Consider the following 20,190-nt stretch of genomic DNA (forward strand, 5'->3'; position numbering starts at 1 on the left):
GAAATTAAAGGTGGATTTTACGCAACAAAAGAAGGAAAAAATAAATATTTCTCAACAGGGTGAACATATCAAAGTCTTTTCTACAAATGGGCGATGATGAAATTTTGCACAGTCTCAGTCTGCAGCAGTAAGCGCAACTCATCTGCAACACAACACGTCTCTTTGCAGCAGGGGACTCAACTCAGCAGGTTGTCAAATGGATGTATTCTGGTTATACTCTTATATAAAAGCAACATTACTGAGCATTTGTGTCACTTTGTGGTTAAATTGCCATCCAACAGCAACAACATCATTATTTGTAAAGAGATTTCTGAATTTCTGTTTTAAATCTGTGGCGTCCTGGCTGAACTCTGAATCTAAATTAATGTGAATTTCTGTTTAATGTGATTTCTTTTTTATATGTAGAAGACAACAGTTTTACAGATTTGCAACAGATGGCATCTGATTTGGGATTTTCACCAGTTTATCACAGTTAATTGCAGCATTATCACAAATAGATTGCATGCAATTACCAAACTGACCCCAATAATTTTGGTTGTTCTACAGTTTCCCTGAAGCGGTGCGCTATCAATCAGACCATTTGATGTGTACTAATGCAGTAAATTTAATTCTTGTTCATTACTTTTGTGCAGAAGCCGCTATCATGCCTTTTTTTTTCCCTTTAGGCATGTAGTTCTACTTATTGTCAGTCTGCTTCGTCTCTGCTCTTTGTTATGCCTCTTCTCACATACAGCAGTCATTCACCACCAAACACACACACCCAGTTAAACAAAAAGATGAGGCGAAAAATTAGTACCCTGTCTCTGCAAATGCACATTTGCATTAAGCTCGAATTCAAAATTAACCCAACACACACAAACACCCCCATTCTCTCTTTCTCTCTTTTCTGATGATGATGGTGTAGCTGTTCTGCACACATTCATGAAATTCTGTATGTGCTGCATGTACCTGCACACATTCTTGGTTATATGCAGGGATGCCTACATAAAACTAGAGTCAGGTAGATTAAATGAAATACAAATCCCATCCTGCGAGTCAAAAATTGCCTTGACTGGTGTCCTGATCACTCTGACCACTGCCCATATTAAACAAATTAACCAAAGCTAATTTTCACAGCCAGGGCAATATCAACAAATATTTAAAAGAATTAAAATGTTGTCTTTTGCGTTTTCCCACCCAGAATTCAGCGTTAATGCCATCCTTTCCACACAAAGACTTTACTGGGTCGCCCATTTATTTCTTGTGAGTCTGTAGTCCAAGATGGTATCACTGTAGTCCATCAGCTCACTGCGGCAGCTGATAATTTTTCTATTTATTGTCAAGTGTTACTTAATAAGTCATTGGAAAAGGTGTGGTTTCACGTCTTTTAATGCCCACCTACATGTGTACCCCAACCCTGTGGGAAATGATGGATTTCTGTTTGTAATGCTCTAAACAATGACATTGTTTTACACAGAGATCTTTTTATATCAATGTTTCCTCCTTGTAACATTCCCAGAATAAAACTCAGAGTTTAACAGCTGTAAATTTTAGTCTTTGCACATTTTAGCAAACACGTGTCAGATCCCTGGTGGTTTGTCCTCCCACCCTTTAGAAATCCACATCAAGACTTCACAATCAGACATTTCGTGCCTTTAGAAAACATGTTCAGTCTTTTGGAAAAACATCTGGCTGGCTGTTAGATAACTATGTGTCCATGCTGGCTCCAGCCAATATTCTTTGAAAAAGGAAGGATAAACAACATCAAAGCTCTGCTGATTATCAACCTTGGGTGAAAACTGGACACATACTGTATGACGCAAGTTTGAATCCTGCTGAGAGCTGGTGACCTTTATGTGATGATAAATAAAAAAGCAGGGCCCATCATAAAGTCCAGTCAGTGATCAGCAGAGGGTAAAGAAATGCTAATAAATATTTGAGACAATTAATTTAATTATCCAATAAAAGTGAATATTTTTATTTAGTGCTCTATAACTGTCAATAGTGGAAAAACGACAGATTCTCTCTTTGTATCACACTGTAACACTTCCAGTCCTCATTAACACCTTTTTTCCCCCTTTTTAGCATTATTAGCGCCTTACGGGTGTAAGGTGGTGAACCTGCACAGCTGCTGCTCAGTTTTATCTTTTCCATGCTGATAGTTAAAGATGTTCCAAGCTCTGTAAGCGATCTATTTGATTTAAAATCTACTTTGGCTATTCTCTTGGTTTAACCACTCAAACGGAATCCTCAGAAGAGAAAATGTTGAAACAATGTTACATTAAAGTGAAAGTCACTAAGACAGCATAGGGAGGAGTTCGGGGTAGACAAAGGGCTAATAAAACACTAGCATTACAGCCATAAACATGAATCAATTTTATTGGAATTCCACGTGAAAGACCAATACAAAGTGTGATCTTGCCACAGATTCTCGATTGGACTTAGATCTGGACTTTGACTGGGCCATTCTAACACATGGATATGTTTTGTTTTAAACCATTCCATTGTTGCCCTGGCTTTATGTTTAGGGTCGTTGTCCTGCTGGAAGGTGAACCTCCGCCCCAGTCTCAAGTCTTTTGGAGACTCCAAGAGGTTTTCTTCCAAGATTGCCCTGTATTTGGCTCCATCCATCTTCCCATCAACTCTGACCAGCTTCCCTGTCCCTGCTGAAGAGAAGCACCCCCGGAGCATGATGCTGCCACCACCATATTTGACAGTGGGAATGGTGTGTTCAGAGTGATGTGCAGTGTTAGTTTTCCACCACACATAGCGTTTTGCATTTTGGCCAAAAAGTTCCATTTTGGTCTCATCTGACCAGAGCACCTTCTTCCACATGTTTGCTGTGTCCCCACATGGCTTGTGGCAAACTGCAAACGGGACTTCTTATGGTGTTCTGTTAACAATGGCTTTCTTCTTGCCACTCTTCCATAAAGGCCAACTTTGTGCAGTGCACGACTAATAGTTGTCCTATGGACAGATTCCCCCACCTGAGCTGTAGATCTCTGCAGCTCGTCCAGAGTCACCATGGGCCTCTTGGCTGCATTTCTGATCAGCGCTCTCCTTGTTCGGCCTGTGAGTTTAGGTGGACGACCTTGTCTTGGTAGGTTTACAGTTGTGCCATACTCCTTCCATTTCTGAATGATCGCTTGACTCCGTGGGATGTTCAAGGCTTGGGAAATGTTTTTGTAGCCTAAGCCTGCTTTAAATTTTTCAATAACTTTATCCCTGACCTGTCTGGTGTGTTCTTTGGACTTCATGGTGTTGTTGCTCCCAATACTCTCTTAGACAACCTCTGAGGCCGTCACAGAGCAGCTGTATTTGTACTGACATTAGATTACACACAGGTGCACTCTATCTAGTCATTAGCACTCATCAGGCAATGTCTATGGGCAACTGACTGCACTCAGACCAAAGGGGCTGAATAATTACGCACACCCCACTTTGCAGTTATTTATTTGTAAAAAATGTTTGGAATCATGTATGATTTTCGTTCCACTTCTCACGTGTGCACCACTTTGTATTGGTCTTTCACGTGGAATTCCAATAAAATTGATTCATGTTTGTGGCTGTAATGTGACAACATGTGGGAAAGTTCAAGGGGGCCGAATACTTTTGCAAGACACTGTAAGTGCCAAGTGAGTGTGATATTATCATAGTCTCAAGGTTTTGTTGTGTTTTAGAGTTTCACTGTCATTCTGGTTCTATTATTGTAGGTCTGTACCTTACAATATAAAGTGCATTGAGGCAACTACTGTTGTGATTCACTCTGTGTGCCTTCTGTCTCATCTATGATGTTGTGTCTTTGTCTTCCCATAATTCATGCTCTATAATGCTGCATTTCATTGTGTTGGTTGCCAGTTTGTGTTTTGTGTTCTTTGTTTTCTTCTTATGAATTTTTGTATTTAATTTTTTCGTTTTGAGTTTGATATTTCATCGCTCACAATTATTTGCTCATCCAATCTTTGGGTCCTCACTCCTCCCTTGACACTTTTTTAACATGTAGGCAATTTTCCTAAACTTAACCAAGTAGTTTTTAGCAACTTACTCTAACTCGATTAGAAGAAAAATACCACTAAAGGAAAAGCACATACAAATGATAAATTAAAATATATAGAAAACCTCAGTCCCACCTAACAGACACTGCATTCAGCTGTCTGGCCACCTTGTAACTTATTCCATCACCAGCCCTCCAAATGACAACTCTGTTAGTCTCAAAACTAAATCATTAAATCTCAGCGTCCAGTATTTCAGTGTTTTTGAGTATCTGTGTGACACAACCTGGCACAACTTCAGTGTTTTGCATTAAATGAAAAAACAAACCATTAACCTCCTGTCAAGCTAATTCACAAAGGATTGTGGAAGAGACAACAACAAATCAAACAAATCATTTTTTTAATTAACTAGTATTGTTTTTTTTAAAAAAGCTAATAAGGAGGATAATAATAAGGATAATAAGAATAACAGTGGTCTGGGGTAACACAAGAGTTCTCTCTATGCACAATGCAAAAAAAGAGCAAGAAGGATAATGCATAATGTTTGGTATCAGGAAAAGCAAGAAATAATATGCTTCATTTATTTAAGAATAAACCATTTTCCTCTCACATATGACCTGAGAGGAAAATGCAATATAAAGCAGTCATGTGTTCACAGCACATACATATCAGTTTGTGGAATGTGGCTAAACAAAGAAATTTTAAAAAAGGTAAAAATATTGCACAATATAAGAATAAATATAAGCAATACATATTTGATGGGCATATAGCTATACAGCTGTTCTATTGTACAGAATGAGAATATTGTTATGTTGTTGATATGAGAGAGCATTTGTCTACACAGGTACACAGATGTGTGTGTGTGTGTGTATATATGTACACATATATAGTTACCAATTGGATTAAGAAATTGTTGGCAAACTTTGGGGCAGGTCTGGATAAGCCACTGCTTCTTCCTGCTCCTTTTCAAACACCTTTTGTTTTTGTTTTACAGATAATTTTGCTGGAATTCTTTTATGTTTATTTTCCATTTCCTGTGTTTGATATATGTATAAATATAAATAAATAAAAAAGAAAGAAAGGGTTGTGGATGATGATCGATGATGGTCAAACTTGCTGTATGTGGACGTGATGAATGTGTTAGTAGAAGTTTAGAGCCAGCAAATATTATGACGTGGTACGGTTTACCAGTTAAGGTCGGTTGAATCATTCATCGTTGTACGTCACTGCATCAACATCTCTTCATGCTAGAAGTGAGAATAAAAACTAAACTATGTGTTACTGAGCACACTGTGTGTTTTACAAGGTGGATAGTAGAACTTAACGTCCTCCCCGCCAACAAAAGAATGATTGGCCTACGGGCAGACTGCCCAGCCCTACTAACAAGACCTTTTCCTTTAGAGTCGTTTGCTTTCACCTCTCCCAAAAAGCTCAGGAATCCTTACAGTATAATACAGTTTAAGCTGAAATTATAGAAAAAGGTTTCATATTTAATAAATGCATGATGTTTAGTGAGAAAAATCAAGATTACGATTACTGACCAGAATAATCATGGTTATGATTTTACAGCCTTAATGCAACCTATTTAATAAAATGTATGCCATAGCTGAAAATGTAATACATTCATTGTCATCATGAAAGCTTTCAGCCAGTGAAACACGGCACAATAGTTTTATTTGTCAGAAAAACACATTTCAAAAGTCTCAGCCTATTATCCTTCATAATCACTCACTCTTAAAGGTGCAGTTTTGGAGGATTTCAGCTTAAAACGCTGAAAACTTAAAAAGCCAAGTAAGTGCGTAATGGACCCGTAAAAAGCTGGCTGGGCAAAGTGATCTGGTTATTTATACATGGATGAGAAAGATGAAATGGTGCATTAAAGAGGAACATTGCCTTACATTGGCCTCTCCTCATCACTCTCCATCCCGATGCTTGCTTCGCTTGCTTAGAATCAGCTGTTTACATGCGACACTACAACTCCTCCTGAATAAACTAAACACTGTCAACGTCACCATGGAGACCAAGCCTGCACAAACCTGTTAAAACCCACCAGGTAAACGTGACGACTCAAAAGCTGCGACTACAGCACAACGGGAAATGATGCTTCTGAAAAAAGAAAATGGAATAACCGGATATTGGCGGGTGCGTTGATGCTGCTGCTGCAAGGTGATCAGAATTCAATATTAGGCGATAGGATCCGTCAGGAGCCGAGTGTTTTCGTTTCATCCTCATTCAGCCTGCAGGGATCCAGACTGACAGACAGAAAGTGATAGCAGAGCAGCCGCTGTCATTCACAGAGAAACTCAAGTGCATCTTATTGTCATGCAGATGACAGCCTGAGCCTCAGCAGCAGCAGCAGAACTGCTTTTATTTCTGCCAGTGTGGCTAGATCAGATTTATATTTTAGCGAGAGGGTAGCTTTTTGAAGGTAAATTGGAGCATTTTTCTGCAAGAATTTTTGCTATGATACGGTCTCGGTTAGTCAGTGCGTTGCTCACAAAATTCATTACAACATATCTGCTCCACCAAGGAAGAATCACACCAGTTGTGATGATCCCTTGAGTTGGTTCACGTTTCTGCAGTTTCCTTGTGCTCTCATCGTGGTGTTAAGTCTATCATTAGCCATTTCTGGGTCCAAATGCTCTTTCAGTTCCCGAAAGCAAACAATTGTGAAACAGTTTAACTCCAAAACATTAATGCATTATGAGGTTTAGCAGAGCTGGAATAAGTAGTAAGTAAGCTAGCTGGATGACATCTAAAGATGTGAGGTTGTAGCATGCCAATAGTTTCAGAAAAAACAAAAAGCAAAGCAGCTCAGCTATAACTGTGAGAGTAAAGAAGCCGCTCTCAAAAGGGTTGGTGAAGTGTTAAATTGTTTGTGATCAAACTTCATGCTGAGCGTCTCAATTGGGCAGAGACAAATGCTATAGTATGGCAGCAAATAGACAAAAAAAGCAGACCAAATTTCTGCCTGGAGAATATCTGCGATGAGACCATCCACAAAACAGGATTAGTCATCAATATGATGCTGTATGGTTTAGATTTCTTCCTAAGTCTCAGACAACCTGAGAGGGATTCTTTTCTAAAGTATTCAAATATTTGGGCTGTCATGGTTTTAAAACCTTCGTTTAACAATATGTTATATAAAATGAGTGCTAATAAAAAGCTGGAGAGGTTTGGACTCTCAGCTTAGTAGTTTCTGGAGGCTTTGTGCTGATTTTTTTTTTTTAAATGACAGGAAGAATAGCCATACATTTTAGCATTCATGTTCCCTTCAGGATGATGTGTAAAAGTGATCATTTGATGGTTAATCTTTCTCTAACATCACATCATTTAGTTTATGATCACTTAGCTCTGAATGGAATCTTGTTTCTACCAGCTATTGCAGTTTTTAAGTGGTGGATGCTAATAAGCATTATAGACATTATAGACCAATCATTTTCTGGACTCTGTACTTTGGAACCTCAACATTGTCGTGTAGACCACAGCCATGTTAGGATTTTTGGAGACAAAAGTGACTACTGGACAGAGAGTGAAGTGTTAAGCTGACTAGCAATGTGCATTCTTATATACCTGCTAATTAGTAAGCTAAGAAAATCCTACACCCTAAAACTGAATTAAAAACATCATGTACAATATGTTTGTACAATTAACCAGACAACAAGCTCTATTATTGATCAGACAGTTGCATAAAGAAGCATAAACATGAGCAGGAGGTCCAGGAGAGTCACTGGTGGATGGATCTACCAGATAGCTATTAGCTACAGCTCCCTGTGTCTGCAGCCACATATTAATCATCCCTACCTTAAAGCCTTATAAATAACTTTTCTCCAGTGTAGTTGTTATGAACAGTGTCAGGTTTGTATCTAATAAATTACTGCATAACTACACATGACAAAGGTTTAGGAAATCCGCTCATTTTTCGTGTGTCTGAAAGAAAAACGAAAATATCAGTTGATATGTTAGAATATCGAACTTTGAAAAATTCTCCGAAAAAACCTCCAGGATATTCAGCCAGCTCTAAATTGGAGAAGAGAAAATAAAATACAAAATTGATTAAATCTTCAGCAATACTCATATTTCAAAAACAAGTTTAAAAGAAGGCTCTTCAGTACTGTCACCAGTTTTAATGTATGGTTCTGTATAATCTTCTTCCATTTGACTGTAGTTCATTAGCTCTATGCACAAGTACAAGCTCTTCCATGTACTCACTGTTTCCACAGTTGTTCTCATCAGCAGGGCGTAACTATTTAATCCAATTTTGATTCCATTTAAATTAGATGCATCATACATCATTCATTCTCATTGTGCCTCCATTAATTTTAACCAGATTAACTTCCAAAAGGTGCAGCAGCCCAAAAATCTGTGTTTGGTTCCAGAGTAATAATTAAACACCAAGTCTCGAGATACTGGAGACATTTGATTTGAAGGCTAAACTTAAAAGCCACAGATGACAAATGCTCAGTTTGTGGGGCTCAAGTGAAGGAAACATGTCAGAGCAGGAGGACTGCAGTGCATGAAACTGGATATTTCTGCAGTGGCTGTGGTGTTTTTTTGTTCGGCTTTAAATTCATATGCAAAGACCATGATGACACCGAAGCTAGTGGTGCATTCATCCACTGAGGTGTAGGAAGGGTTCATGTAGACGACATTAAGGGGAAAACCGTCAGTCATCTCTCATACAGCTGTGAGAACACATGTTATTTATATTTTAATGAATAATTGCATTTGAGCTTTGCAGATGCCCTTGAAACTCTTGTGCAATCAGTCTGTAATCCCTTAAGCACCTTTACGTTAATTTGTGAAATTTTCACTTGGGCGAAAAAAAGCATTAGCAAAACATTTTTTATTTATTTTTACTTCTTCTTAATCAAAACTGTAAAATAGGACATAAATGACAGCTTGTTCATATCATTAGAAGGCCGCTGAATTTACACAAGATTCACAAAGGAATCCATCATGTCAGACTTGAAGCTTAGTTCAGTATCTATAGGCTGTACGTATGGCCCACTGCTGTGTTGGTGTCGGATAAGAGGGTGGGACTTTATAGCTAAGGGCAGCAAACTGCATCCACAAACTGTATGGATGCAAAGCAAAGACACAAATATCTGCTGAGAAGTACTGCTGGAAGTATCAGACTAACAAAATTGCATTCCCAAAACAAAACATAAAGCAAAGACTTATTGGAAACCTCACAGCAGGCTTCAGAAATGATTCAAAAGGCACCAACCACACAAATGCAGTCAAGAAGTCCAGTTCAGTGACAGACAGCTAGTACACACAGCCACCTGTGTCAGCACACCTGCCAGTCATATAATCCATGTCCCTAACTTTTAACCTCAACAAAATCCAAATGTATGACTCATAGGCTGTTTTCTGAAGGGGGAAGTTATCCATAGAAGCTGACACCGGTTTTTGTATCAGGCTGTGAATGTGTGTTTTTTGGGTTCATTTTCAAATGAAAGTCAATGAGGGCATGGATTGTTTTGGAGCAAGCCTCAAGTGGCCATTAATGGAACTGCGGTTTTTAGCACTTGTGTTGACATTTTTGTCATAGAAAAATTACATCAGCTCAAATGAGGAACTCCTGGGTGAGATCACTACAGTCATGTTATTCTATATGTTATTGCTACCATTAGCGTCTAGTAGGACCAGAAGCTATGTTCTTATCTTATGATTGACAAGTCACACCATCAAAAATGCACAATCATAATTAAATTTACTTTGGTCCAATTCAGTTTAACTCAAGGTGCTTTATATTATAAGGCAAAGACAGAGAAAATAACACAGGGAAAACTCCAATAAACACTTAGCAACAGTGGGAAGGAAAAACTCCCTTTTAATAGGATGAAACCTCCAGCCGAAGCAGACGCGGAACAGTGAAACTGCTCTGCTCAATGCTTCAGTAATAGGACTTTGCAAACTTATGTGTGACGTCACAGTGGCTATGTCCATCTTTACATACAGTTTGGCTGCACACTCTTCACATCCCATTCCCAGTGAGCATGATCTGCAGTGGCCCCACCTTACAACCTGCAGGACCCAAAGGATCCGCTGCCAGCAGAGGTCCAATGGCCCTGCCCCGACAGGTCAGACGTGCTTAATGATATGACTAATTTGTGCATAGTGTGACTTTCTCATTTCCCTGATTCTCTAAAGCAGATGTAGAGAGTGCAAACTCAGGATGACCCACAGAGATCCATTCATGGAAATAAACTTGATTTATTTCCATTATAATATCAAATTAGCCCAATTTTCGGGGTTTTAGCCTCTCTATAATCAAAGGACACCCAACAGTTGCTGAGTGGAGCCCAGATTCTTGTTGACAGGAAATGACTTACAGCCTCCACAGACTGAGCTCAGGGTGACTGTGTGTGTGTGTGTGTGTGTGTGTGTGTGTGTGTGTGTGTGTGTGTTTCACTGCTGAATGGGAATCCTTCAGATCAACAAATAAACAAAGCAGCCAGTGCAGACCAGCGTTCCTCCTGTCAACAGCATCTGCCAGCAGCAGGAGGAAGCTTCAGTTTTTCCTGCCTCATAAAGCTAATCATGCATGTGTGTTTCTAAAAAACTAACAAAAAAAACACCTTCTGGACATACTCCATCTGCTTCTTTTTTGTGTCTTTGTCTTTAAGTGCATGTCCTCTGCTGTTACATCCCATTCCTCCCTCTCTATCAGACATCTCTGTCCCCATCTTACCTTTCCACCCATCCCTCCATCTCCTCTCTGCTGGATGACTTATTCAAAACCCTCCAAAAAATGATTTCCCAACCATTCCTGCTAGGCCGCTGTACCGGCTCAGGAGTGGCTCATTAAACCTCAGCCATCCGACCTGTCAACCCGCAGTATTTACGTCTTATTTTAAAAGGATGTGACCCTCGCTCTAAAGCCTGATTATATTTGATATCCTGAGTGTCTTCCTGAATGAATTAAGCAAACAAAAAGGAGGATGTCAAGGCAAGGCTAATTTTTATTCTCTGTTTTCCTAAGTTGGTGGTGCACCTGGGAAGGATTATTTAAAACCAGTACTTTCAGGTAAAATGAATGAACTTCTTCAAGCTCTATCCATCACATTTGACAGCTGGTGCGACATGCAGGCTTTATCTTGAGGTGACCACTGAAATTCAAGTTGATTTAGATAAAGCTTTACAATAACTGCCTAGAAGCTGCCAGACTTAAAGACATGCTTCTGGAAGGTTAAATTAAGCCTTCTTTATCTTATACTATGCCTTTTCTTTAACCAGTTGTTTTAGCCCCTCCCCCTTTAAGCCAACTTTCAACTGATTGGCTGCATTTCAGAAACAGAAGGTGAGTTGTGCTTGTGTGCCTAAATCAGTAGGAATAATGACCCTTCTTTATGACATCATGCAGAAACAGTAAAACAAAGTATCTTAAATGCAGCATTTATAGCTCTTGGCTCACAGGAGCTACTTGTAAACACACTGATGTCATTATCTGAAACTTTTGCATATAAGCAGTCAACACCTGACAAATATAATGAAAAGCATAATAAGTCTGCTTGAATAAAATAATGTGACTTTGTTGTTGCTCTCACCATGATGGACAATGACATTTGCCATTTTGTTATATTACAGCATCACATTTTAATTCCCTTTACTGCTGAGTTCTTGATGCACATGCCTTCTCCTCTAATCTCCAGGAAAAACAAGGAGCACTGGATTAAATGGCTCTAGAAAGAGGAGGAGGAGGAGGAGGATGGAGATGGAGGACACACTGCTGCTGCTGCTGCTGCTTCCTCCCTCCTCCTCCTCCTTTTTTCTTCATCTTCCCTCCAAAAAGAAAAAGGAAATCTCAGCCTGGTAAACATCAACACAGACACAGAGAGCGGGAACAATGACACCAGCTGGGCAACAACAATGGCAAATAAATATCATGTGGCAGCATTTAACCATTCTGAGTGTCTGCTGCTCCTTTGTGGCCTCTACACCTGCATCTGACTGACCGCCTCCCTCCTTTTATTTCCGCGTTAGGCTAAATTAAAGGCAGCTTCCTGCAGGTGTGCTTCTTTTGTTGCCGTGTTGCATTGTTGTTTCCCCCCCAGACAATAAAAGCAGGCTCACCTTCTCGGCTCCTCTGTGCTTCTTGGCGGCCGGCGTGTCGTCCTGCTGCCGTCTCACAACAATAGCGCCGGTTTTAACTCCACACTCCAGCGCGGTTTTCCCGGTGCTGACGGCGGCGGCACCGTTACTATTGTTGTTATTGTTTACGTTGCTGATATCTCCCGGGAGCCTGGAGTCCGGAGCGGCGCACAGGCAGTGTCCGGAGCCGTCGCGGCACAGATGATGCTCGGGAGCGGGCAGGGCGGACGACGGGAGGAAGACGGAGGGAGGAGGAGGAGGAGGAGACGAGCCATCACCACCGGGCTTCTCCTTCCTCGTTCGGGCAGGAGGAGCAGCGGCGTCCCTTTCCCTGTCTCGCTCCCTCTTCCAGCCCCGGATCATGTTCTTCCCCTTCCTCTCCTCCTTGCCTTTGGCGCATGACGCAGAAGGAGCGGTCACTTCGGAGACTCCGTTCCCGCCGCCACCGTCCGCCTCTCTGCTGACCGCTGAAATCATCTCCAGACCTTCTCCAGCGACGCTGCGTCCTTGAGCCTCCCGACGCTGTTGCTGCTGTTGCTGCTTGCCGATCCCGAAGCACGCTTCTCCGCCGCCTCGCACCACGACAGCAGCCGCTGATGAGTGATCCGCCGAAGCCGCCTCCGGTTCCTCCCGTCCCTCCCGGCCGACTCCTTTACGCTTAAGCGCGGATCTCCTCGGCTCCGACCCGCCGCCGCCAGGTGTCCGGGTCTGGAGCGAGGGCAGGGCCGCGTGTCTGTCGGCTGAGCCAGCGGCACTGAAGGAAGAGGAGGAGGAGGAGGCGATGGAGACAGAGGAGGAGGAAGAGGAGGAGAAGGCGGCGGTGTGGTTGGGTGACAGCTCCTTGCAGTCTGTCAGCAGCCCTCCATTCTCCCCAGCTCTCAGGAAACGGTTCATCTCCTCGTTTCCTTGTCTCCTTTGTCGATCTCCACAATAATCAGCATGCAAGTCATTATCAGAGCGTCAGCCAGCCGCAGTGTGGCGGAGAGCACCGGAGCATCAGGCCCGCTCCTTCACAAACTACCACACAGACTGAATGACAGCTCGCAGTATCTGACAGGGCTGCTCGCTGTTATCACCCGCAGCACAGTAAAACACGATAATCACAAATCTACACTTGTGTTTTCATAAAATAATAAAAACAATACGAATAAAGTTCATAAAGTCACATTTGGAAGGTTTATTTCAATCCCAACAATAAAATGCCCCAGTAATATATGGATATGTAGCACATTACTGTTTATTTTCAAAGAGAGAATAGATGGTTTTGTTTTCCTTCGACTGTGAATGCATCTTCCCAATGTCTCAGATGCCACTTAATTACTGTCAGAAAATGCAACTAGTTGGCCGCAGGAGGGCGCTGCCGTGTTTGTTTTATAGTTTATGCATCAGCTCAAGTGTCAGTGATTGGATGCCCACTAAATGCTCAGCTTCGGCGCCTAATAAGCTCATCACTGGACCCACTTCAGTTTGCCTACCAGCCTGGCATTGGAGCGGATGATGCCGTCATTCACCTCCTACATCGTTCCCTCGCTCACCTGGAGACCGCTGGAAGCACTGTGAGAATCATGTTCTTTGATTTCTCCAGTGCCTTCAACACCATTCTTCCCTCGGTTCTAAAGGACAAGCTGGTGAACTCTGGAGTGGACCATCACCTCACTACCTGGATCCTGGACTACCTCACCGACCGACCACAGTATGTGAGGACTCAGGGCTGTGTGTCGGACAGGGTCGTCTGCAGTACGGGGGCCCCACAGGGAACGGTTCTGGCTCCGTTCCTCTTCACCATCTACACTGCAGACTTCTCCCACAATTCCACCCAGTGCTTCCTGCAGAAGTTCTCTGATGACTCTGCAATAGTCGGCCTCATCACTGATGGGGACGACAAGGAGTACAGAGGTCTGACCCAAGACTTTGTGGACTGGTGCCAGCTGAACTACCTCCAGATCAACGCCAGTAAAACCAAGGAACTGGTGGTAGACTTCCGCAGGCACAAGCATTCTCCACTGCAACCACTGAACATCCAAGGTATGGACATTGAGGCTGTGGACAGCTACAGGTACCTTGGTGTTCATCTGAACAATAGACTGGACTGGACTCATAACTCAGACGCCCTCTACAGGAAAGGGCAGAGCAGGCTGTACCTGCTGCGGAGACTCAGGTCGTTTGGAGTGGAGGGCCCACTCCTGAAGACCTTCTATGACTCTGTTGTGGCTTCTGCTATCTTTTATGGCGTGGTCTGCTGGGGCGGCAGCATCTCTGCTGGGGACAGGAAGAGACTGAACAGGGTGATCCGAAGGGCCAGCTCTGTTCTAGGATGCCCTCTGGACCCAGTGGAGGTGGTGAGTGACAGGAGAACGGCGGCTAAGCTGTCATCCCTGTTGGACAACGTCTCCCACCCCATGCAGCAGACTGTGACAGCACTGAGCAGCTCCTTCAGTGGGAGACTGCGGCACCCACGGTGTGGGACGGAGAGATTTCGCAGGTCTTTCCTCCCCACTGCTGTCAGACTCCATAATAAAGACTTTAACTGATCAAGCACACACATCCATACATATGCAATAATACTAAGTGCAATAATCCTTTCTGTCATCGTTGTATTTTTACTCAGTTGTATATAGTATATTTGTATTTGTATTCTATTTTTATCTTATTGTATATTTATTTTATTTTATTCTACTGTATATAGTATTTTATTTTATTCTATTCTGTACAGTTGTGTACTGTATTTATTCTTATTGTATTCTAATTTTTGCCTCATAACTTTTGCACTGTCCACTTCCTGCTGTGACAAAACAAATTTCCCACGTGTGGGACTAATAAAGGTTATCTTATCTTATCTTATCTTAAATTCCAGCTCGATGTCTTTGTTCTTGGACTGCTATCGCTGCTTTGTACGATTCCGTTATTTAAACTTCAAAGAAAATTTGAATTGCTATTGAATTCAGTGACTACAAAGATGATGACAGAGTATAACTTAGTGGGGTTATGACAGTTTAAAAAAGAAAACACCTTTTAAGGCAAATATCAGTATTTTTTAAGCTATTTTTATCAAAACTGGCCAGTGTTTCTGTATGTTCAGCTTTCATGTACGAAATTAAAGTTTTTTATTAGAGATTGCTTTAGCAGAGCTGCCCAAAAGATTGCTTGGTTGCATTTTGAGACTGTTGCTAAGATATTCTTGTTAACTTTTTAAAATTACACTTTTTATCTCCATTCTCTTTCTGAAATAACCCCCCTTTTTTCAGCTTGTGCCTCTTTACAGCCACTCTCTCTTTAAGGCAACGTTCCTCTGATTGGCTGCCCTTCACAAACAGGCCCAAACAATGATCTTTAACAATGACCATGTTAAAGAAAACCCTCTCTGCTTGACATCACACAGATCTACGATTAGAAAAAAATTACTGAAATTGAGTGTTTAGAGCAGTGAAGCCTAAGCCTTTGACTTTCTTTTGCATAAACATACCTTGCTATTTGAAACTTCTGCCCAAATGCTGTTTACTGTCACCAGAGTTGAAAACATATGTACCTGAATTTAACAGTAAATCTGTTACAGTGCACCAGATAACCTTCAGTTAAGGTTGTATGATTACAGGCCACGTTGCAAGAGCACAATGAAAACTTGCAAAGATAAGAGCTATGCAGTGAGCAGAGTGATCTAATCACATGCACACTAAGCACAAATAGACTCACAGTAAGCACAGAAAAAGCCTTTGTAATCATGGAAAATGGTGGAAGAGACACATAATTAACTAGAACTTTCTAATTTATTAAATAAAAGAAGCAGAAACTGCGATAATCTTTATGGGATGTGTGAAGCAGTGTTAACAGCATGTCAGGAGCTACATGAGTATTTGTATGTTAGGTGTGCGGTGTTGTGTGGTGCAAAAACTAAAATAACCAAGCCACAGCCAACTAAACAAATAGCACAACGCTGGGTGAATGGAGAGAGAGCATACACGCTCCTGGGAGACTGTCCAGGTGTTTCCAATTGCTATGATTAACTATGCTTCTAGAAACCTGCAAGGCAGCACAGAGGGACAAACAGGCGGAAACAGACAGCAGACCTGGCCAGGGCAGAAGACCCTTCACACCACCAAGAGACTCTATTGGGTACCTTAATCAGATAGTTTAAGATTACCACAAAGAAATGTGAAACTCTGAAGGGAAGGCTTAAAATGCCCTTAAATATTCTAAAAAAAAATATGACATTGAACCAAAAAAAACACACAACAAAATAACATTAAAGAGACTCAAAACGATCATATAATGATGGATAGCCACATTTAGACCCAAATGAACAAAACTAGTTACAAAAACCACACAAATACACTCACAGGGTTTAAAGACCCAAAGCAATCATAACTTCATGCAGTTAGCACTATATAAAAACCTCCATCATCCCAACATGTTAGAGACGTAAGAATGATGTATGAGCATCATCTGTGTTTCCTTCACAGTGTGGAAGTGAAACCATCTTCACTGACAGATAAATGAACGAATCAAGAGGCCGAGGAGGAATGAAATGGCATGAATGACAAGTGTGTATATCCAAATAATATTGTCACTCTGCTCAGTGCTTCTAGTGTGAAGATATTTTTTAATGTTTCTATTGGTTGTGATTAAGAAATAATACTCTGCAAATCTGAACAATCAAACAAACTAAAATCATAGTCAGTGTCTGTTAATGAGAGTGGAATAGCAGTTTTGAGTAACACAATCTTTACACATTAAGTGTGTAAAGACAAAATGTAAATTAAGGGAAACACAAATTCAAAACGGAGAACTTAAAAGACAAAAGCTGGTGAATACTTAGGTGTATTTCAACTTTCCTTTACAGTTTATGGCGAAGACAAATTTGGTTTTGTTGCAGAAACTCCTTTATGTAAATTCCTGAAGTTTTTTCCCCATATTTGCACAAACACTGCTCTGTTCCTACATGCGTTAAATAAGCATAACACAACATGCAAATGAGACTGGGCTTCCTTTATTTGCAGTGTGCACCTGCTTCCAGTCACAGAAATGAAGCAATCTGACTGAGAGGGAGCGCAAACAAATATATTCGGCAAAATGCTGGAGTGCTCCCGTGAAATGTCAAATTTTGTACAAAACACATTTATGAGTGTGTCAATCAGTAACCAGAGATAAAAGGTTTAGGATTGCAGGAGAAGGAAGCCTATCAATCAAACAGTGTCAAAGCATAGACCGACAGCAGATAAAATCCCTGCCGGGATCCAGCAGGTATGCCATATCTGACCTCATTGTGCCCTGCAGTATACCCGAGGAAGAATGGAGTACACTCCATCGAATCCAACACAACATGAACTAGAAGACAGCAGTGATAAATAGTTTATGATGCAGAGACGAGAGTCAGCTGTGCCTCCTGTCAAGTGTCACTTGGTGATCCTGAGAGCTTCAGTACAGACTACTCCCTATTAAAGGAAGAGGTGTGATGTCCACACCTGTCTTTGGTGCAGAGGAAACTGGGTGTCATGAGAAAAAAAAAGTTCTTTATGGAGTGTAAAATTTTGAAGCAACAACAGCAACAAAAACATCCCAGATGTTTGCACTACATCCAGCTGGGAGTACTCACTACTACTCTTGTTTACTTAAAACAAGCCACATTTGCTCAGATATGTAAATTGGTGTCATGCCTCTATATCTATGCTCGTAATCTTAGCCCATTAAGGGCTACGCTGTTTTGTTTTAAATTTCCTTCTTTTAAAAAGCATCGACGATTCTATCAGCGACAGCTGCAAAACTGTGGGGTCAGGCTAAACATGTATAAATAAAGCATCACATAAACAGATGCATGCATGTCATCCACCTGCATATTAAAGCCTTGAACTTATTAAAAAAATTATTATTCTTTTGACTGGATGTGGCCATATATGTACCAGGGGTTATCAGCTAAGTGCAAGTTTTCTAGCTTGGAATTCAGAATTTAATGTTATATTAAACAGGAAGCAAAGTTTGGCTGTGATGGCAAAAAAACCTGTTCAGCTCACAGCTTCAAGACGACACCTCGCTAACCAGTCTCACTTAAAGCTGTTGTTTATTTACAGTCTATGCCCACAGCTTGAGTGATGGCAAACTGTGTGTCATGCCAGTAGTAGTCACTAATGTAAACAGCAGGCCTAATAACTTAGTCTGATATGTAATAAAAAGATCTCATAATTGTGTCTAATGCATCAGTAAGCCAAAAAGTGGCAATTTTTTATTTAGTGTTACATTATCACAGTTTAGAATAGAGAAACTAGCAACAACTAATTGAGCCTGTTTAACTTTTCATAATGAGAATAAATGCAGTTGAAACACTTCATGTTGAATACAAAACTATTTAAAACATTTTAAATATTATTATTTGACTGACACATACAGTATTTGGTACACTCAGTTTGTTACTTTATGTCAAAATTCATATGGAATATTAGGCATAAGCATTTTAAACCTGCAGTTCTTTTGGTTTATGTTTGCATTTCAAAGGACATCTTGTCTGTTTACACACCTTTGATCCAGTGCTCTCAGTATGCAGATTATTTTCTCAGCTCACGTGAAGCAAACTGCACAGAACTGGCCATAAAAGTACTAAAAACCAAAAACAGAGTAATTTTGGTTATTTCATACTACGACATGGGCCACATGAGAGTTTCGCGAGAAAGTCAGCATTTGGATCACAGACTGTCTTCACCTTATCTTTATAATCAGTTCTTTTAAAAAGAAAAAGCTGAATCAGCTATTAAAAGACCCCAGGGGAAAAAAAAACCCCACTTGGCAAACAGTTCAGCTCTGTTTGTATTTCAAAGTGCACCACGTTGTTTCTGTGTGTACGTTCCCTAAAGAGGGCTAAAGTCAGTTGTAAGCCAACAAATAGAAAGACACAACAAAAAATGTTGGAGAAATCTGGTAGTTGCTAACAGACTGATGAACAGTTCTTCATAGGACTGTTGGAGATTCCAGAGTTGTTGTTGTTTTTGTTTTTTTACTTCAGACTATCAGTGTTAAACCAATAAGACTGTATTGCTCACTCTGACTTTTCTCTGTAAGACCTGACTTAAACATGGCTTTAATAAAGTTTCACAAATAAATACATCCAAAAAGTAATGTACTAAAATGGTATTTATCAGTGAAATAATAATTGTAAATAGAACCAAGATAAATGATTTTTGCTGTTGTCATTCGCCTCTTTTATTTGCTGTCATTTCATTTCAGCTCAGTGTGAGAGTCTTTACTGGTTAGAAAAGGAGCTGAGGAGACGCAGGTAAAGCAATGATGACCACCAAAGAAAATATTTTCATCTGAGCTGGGGAGTCTTGTCAACTCAATTCAAATTATTTTGTGGCACAAACAGAGAAAACATTGTTTATAAAATGGTAACACTTTGCTGTTACCCATGATAGCTCTCCAGTTAGCATCCAGTGCACAGATGCATCCTGATATAAACAATAGACTGGCCCCTTAGATCCATGTGTCTTTGATTCACTTTTGGACCCATATCTGATCTAAATTCAGAATCAGAGCATTCCTAAGTATGGAGAAAATGTTCCTGACAGTCTTATTACAAAAAAATCCTTGTAGAATAAGTAAGAACGCCTTGTTATGCAGGGGAACAAGACATTATCAAAACCCACAAAGGATAGACTGATCCATCCATCCATCCATCCATCTTCTTCACTTTATCCGGGGGCGGGTTGCAGGGGCAGCAGCCCAAGCAGAGAAGCCCAGACCTCCCTCTTCCCGGCCACCTTCTCCAGCTTGTCCGGGGGAACACCAAGGTTTTCCCAGGCCAGCCGAGTGATACAATATCTCCAGCGTGTCCTGAATCTGCCCCGGGACCTCCTCCCAGTGGGACATGCCTGGAACACCTCACCCAGGAGGCATCCAGGAGGCATCCTTGTCAGATCAACTGGTAAATCGAGAGCTTCGCTTTTACACTCAGCTCTCTTGCTCACCTGTTCACCATGACGGACCGGTACAGCCTCCACTGTGATCAGTCTATCTGTGTCAAAAATATGGCCCAGGGGCCACAGCTGGCCTTCCAAATGATCTATTTAAGAATACTTGCAACTTCACATTTTCACAAGTTCACATTTTTCTAGATCTTGACAAATTCTTTGGATCA

At 41.0% G+C, this 20,190-nt stretch overlaps 1 protein-coding gene across 1 annotated transcript in view; it reads right to left on the minus strand.

The window, feature by feature from the left end:
- Positions 1-13,144, minus strand: part of znf608 (zinc finger protein 608) — a 65,119-nt gene extending 51,975 nt beyond the window's left edge. Inside the window, 2 exon segments of the mRNA XM_080895047.1 lie at positions 12,054-12,988; positions 12,991-13,144. Coding sequence (XP_080751173.1) covers positions 12,054-12,988; positions 12,991-13,021 — 966 coding nt within the window. The 5' untranslated portion in view covers positions 13,022-13,144.
- Positions 13,145-20,190: the final 7,046 nt, after the last annotated feature.

The sequence above is a fragment of the Rhamphochromis sp. 'chilingali' genome (assembly GCF_963969265.1).
Source record: "Rhamphochromis sp. 'chilingali' genome assembly, chromosome: 10".
NCBI classification, from domain to species: domain Eukaryota; kingdom Metazoa; phylum Chordata; class Actinopteri; order Cichliformes; family Cichlidae; genus Rhamphochromis; species Rhamphochromis sp. 'chilingali'.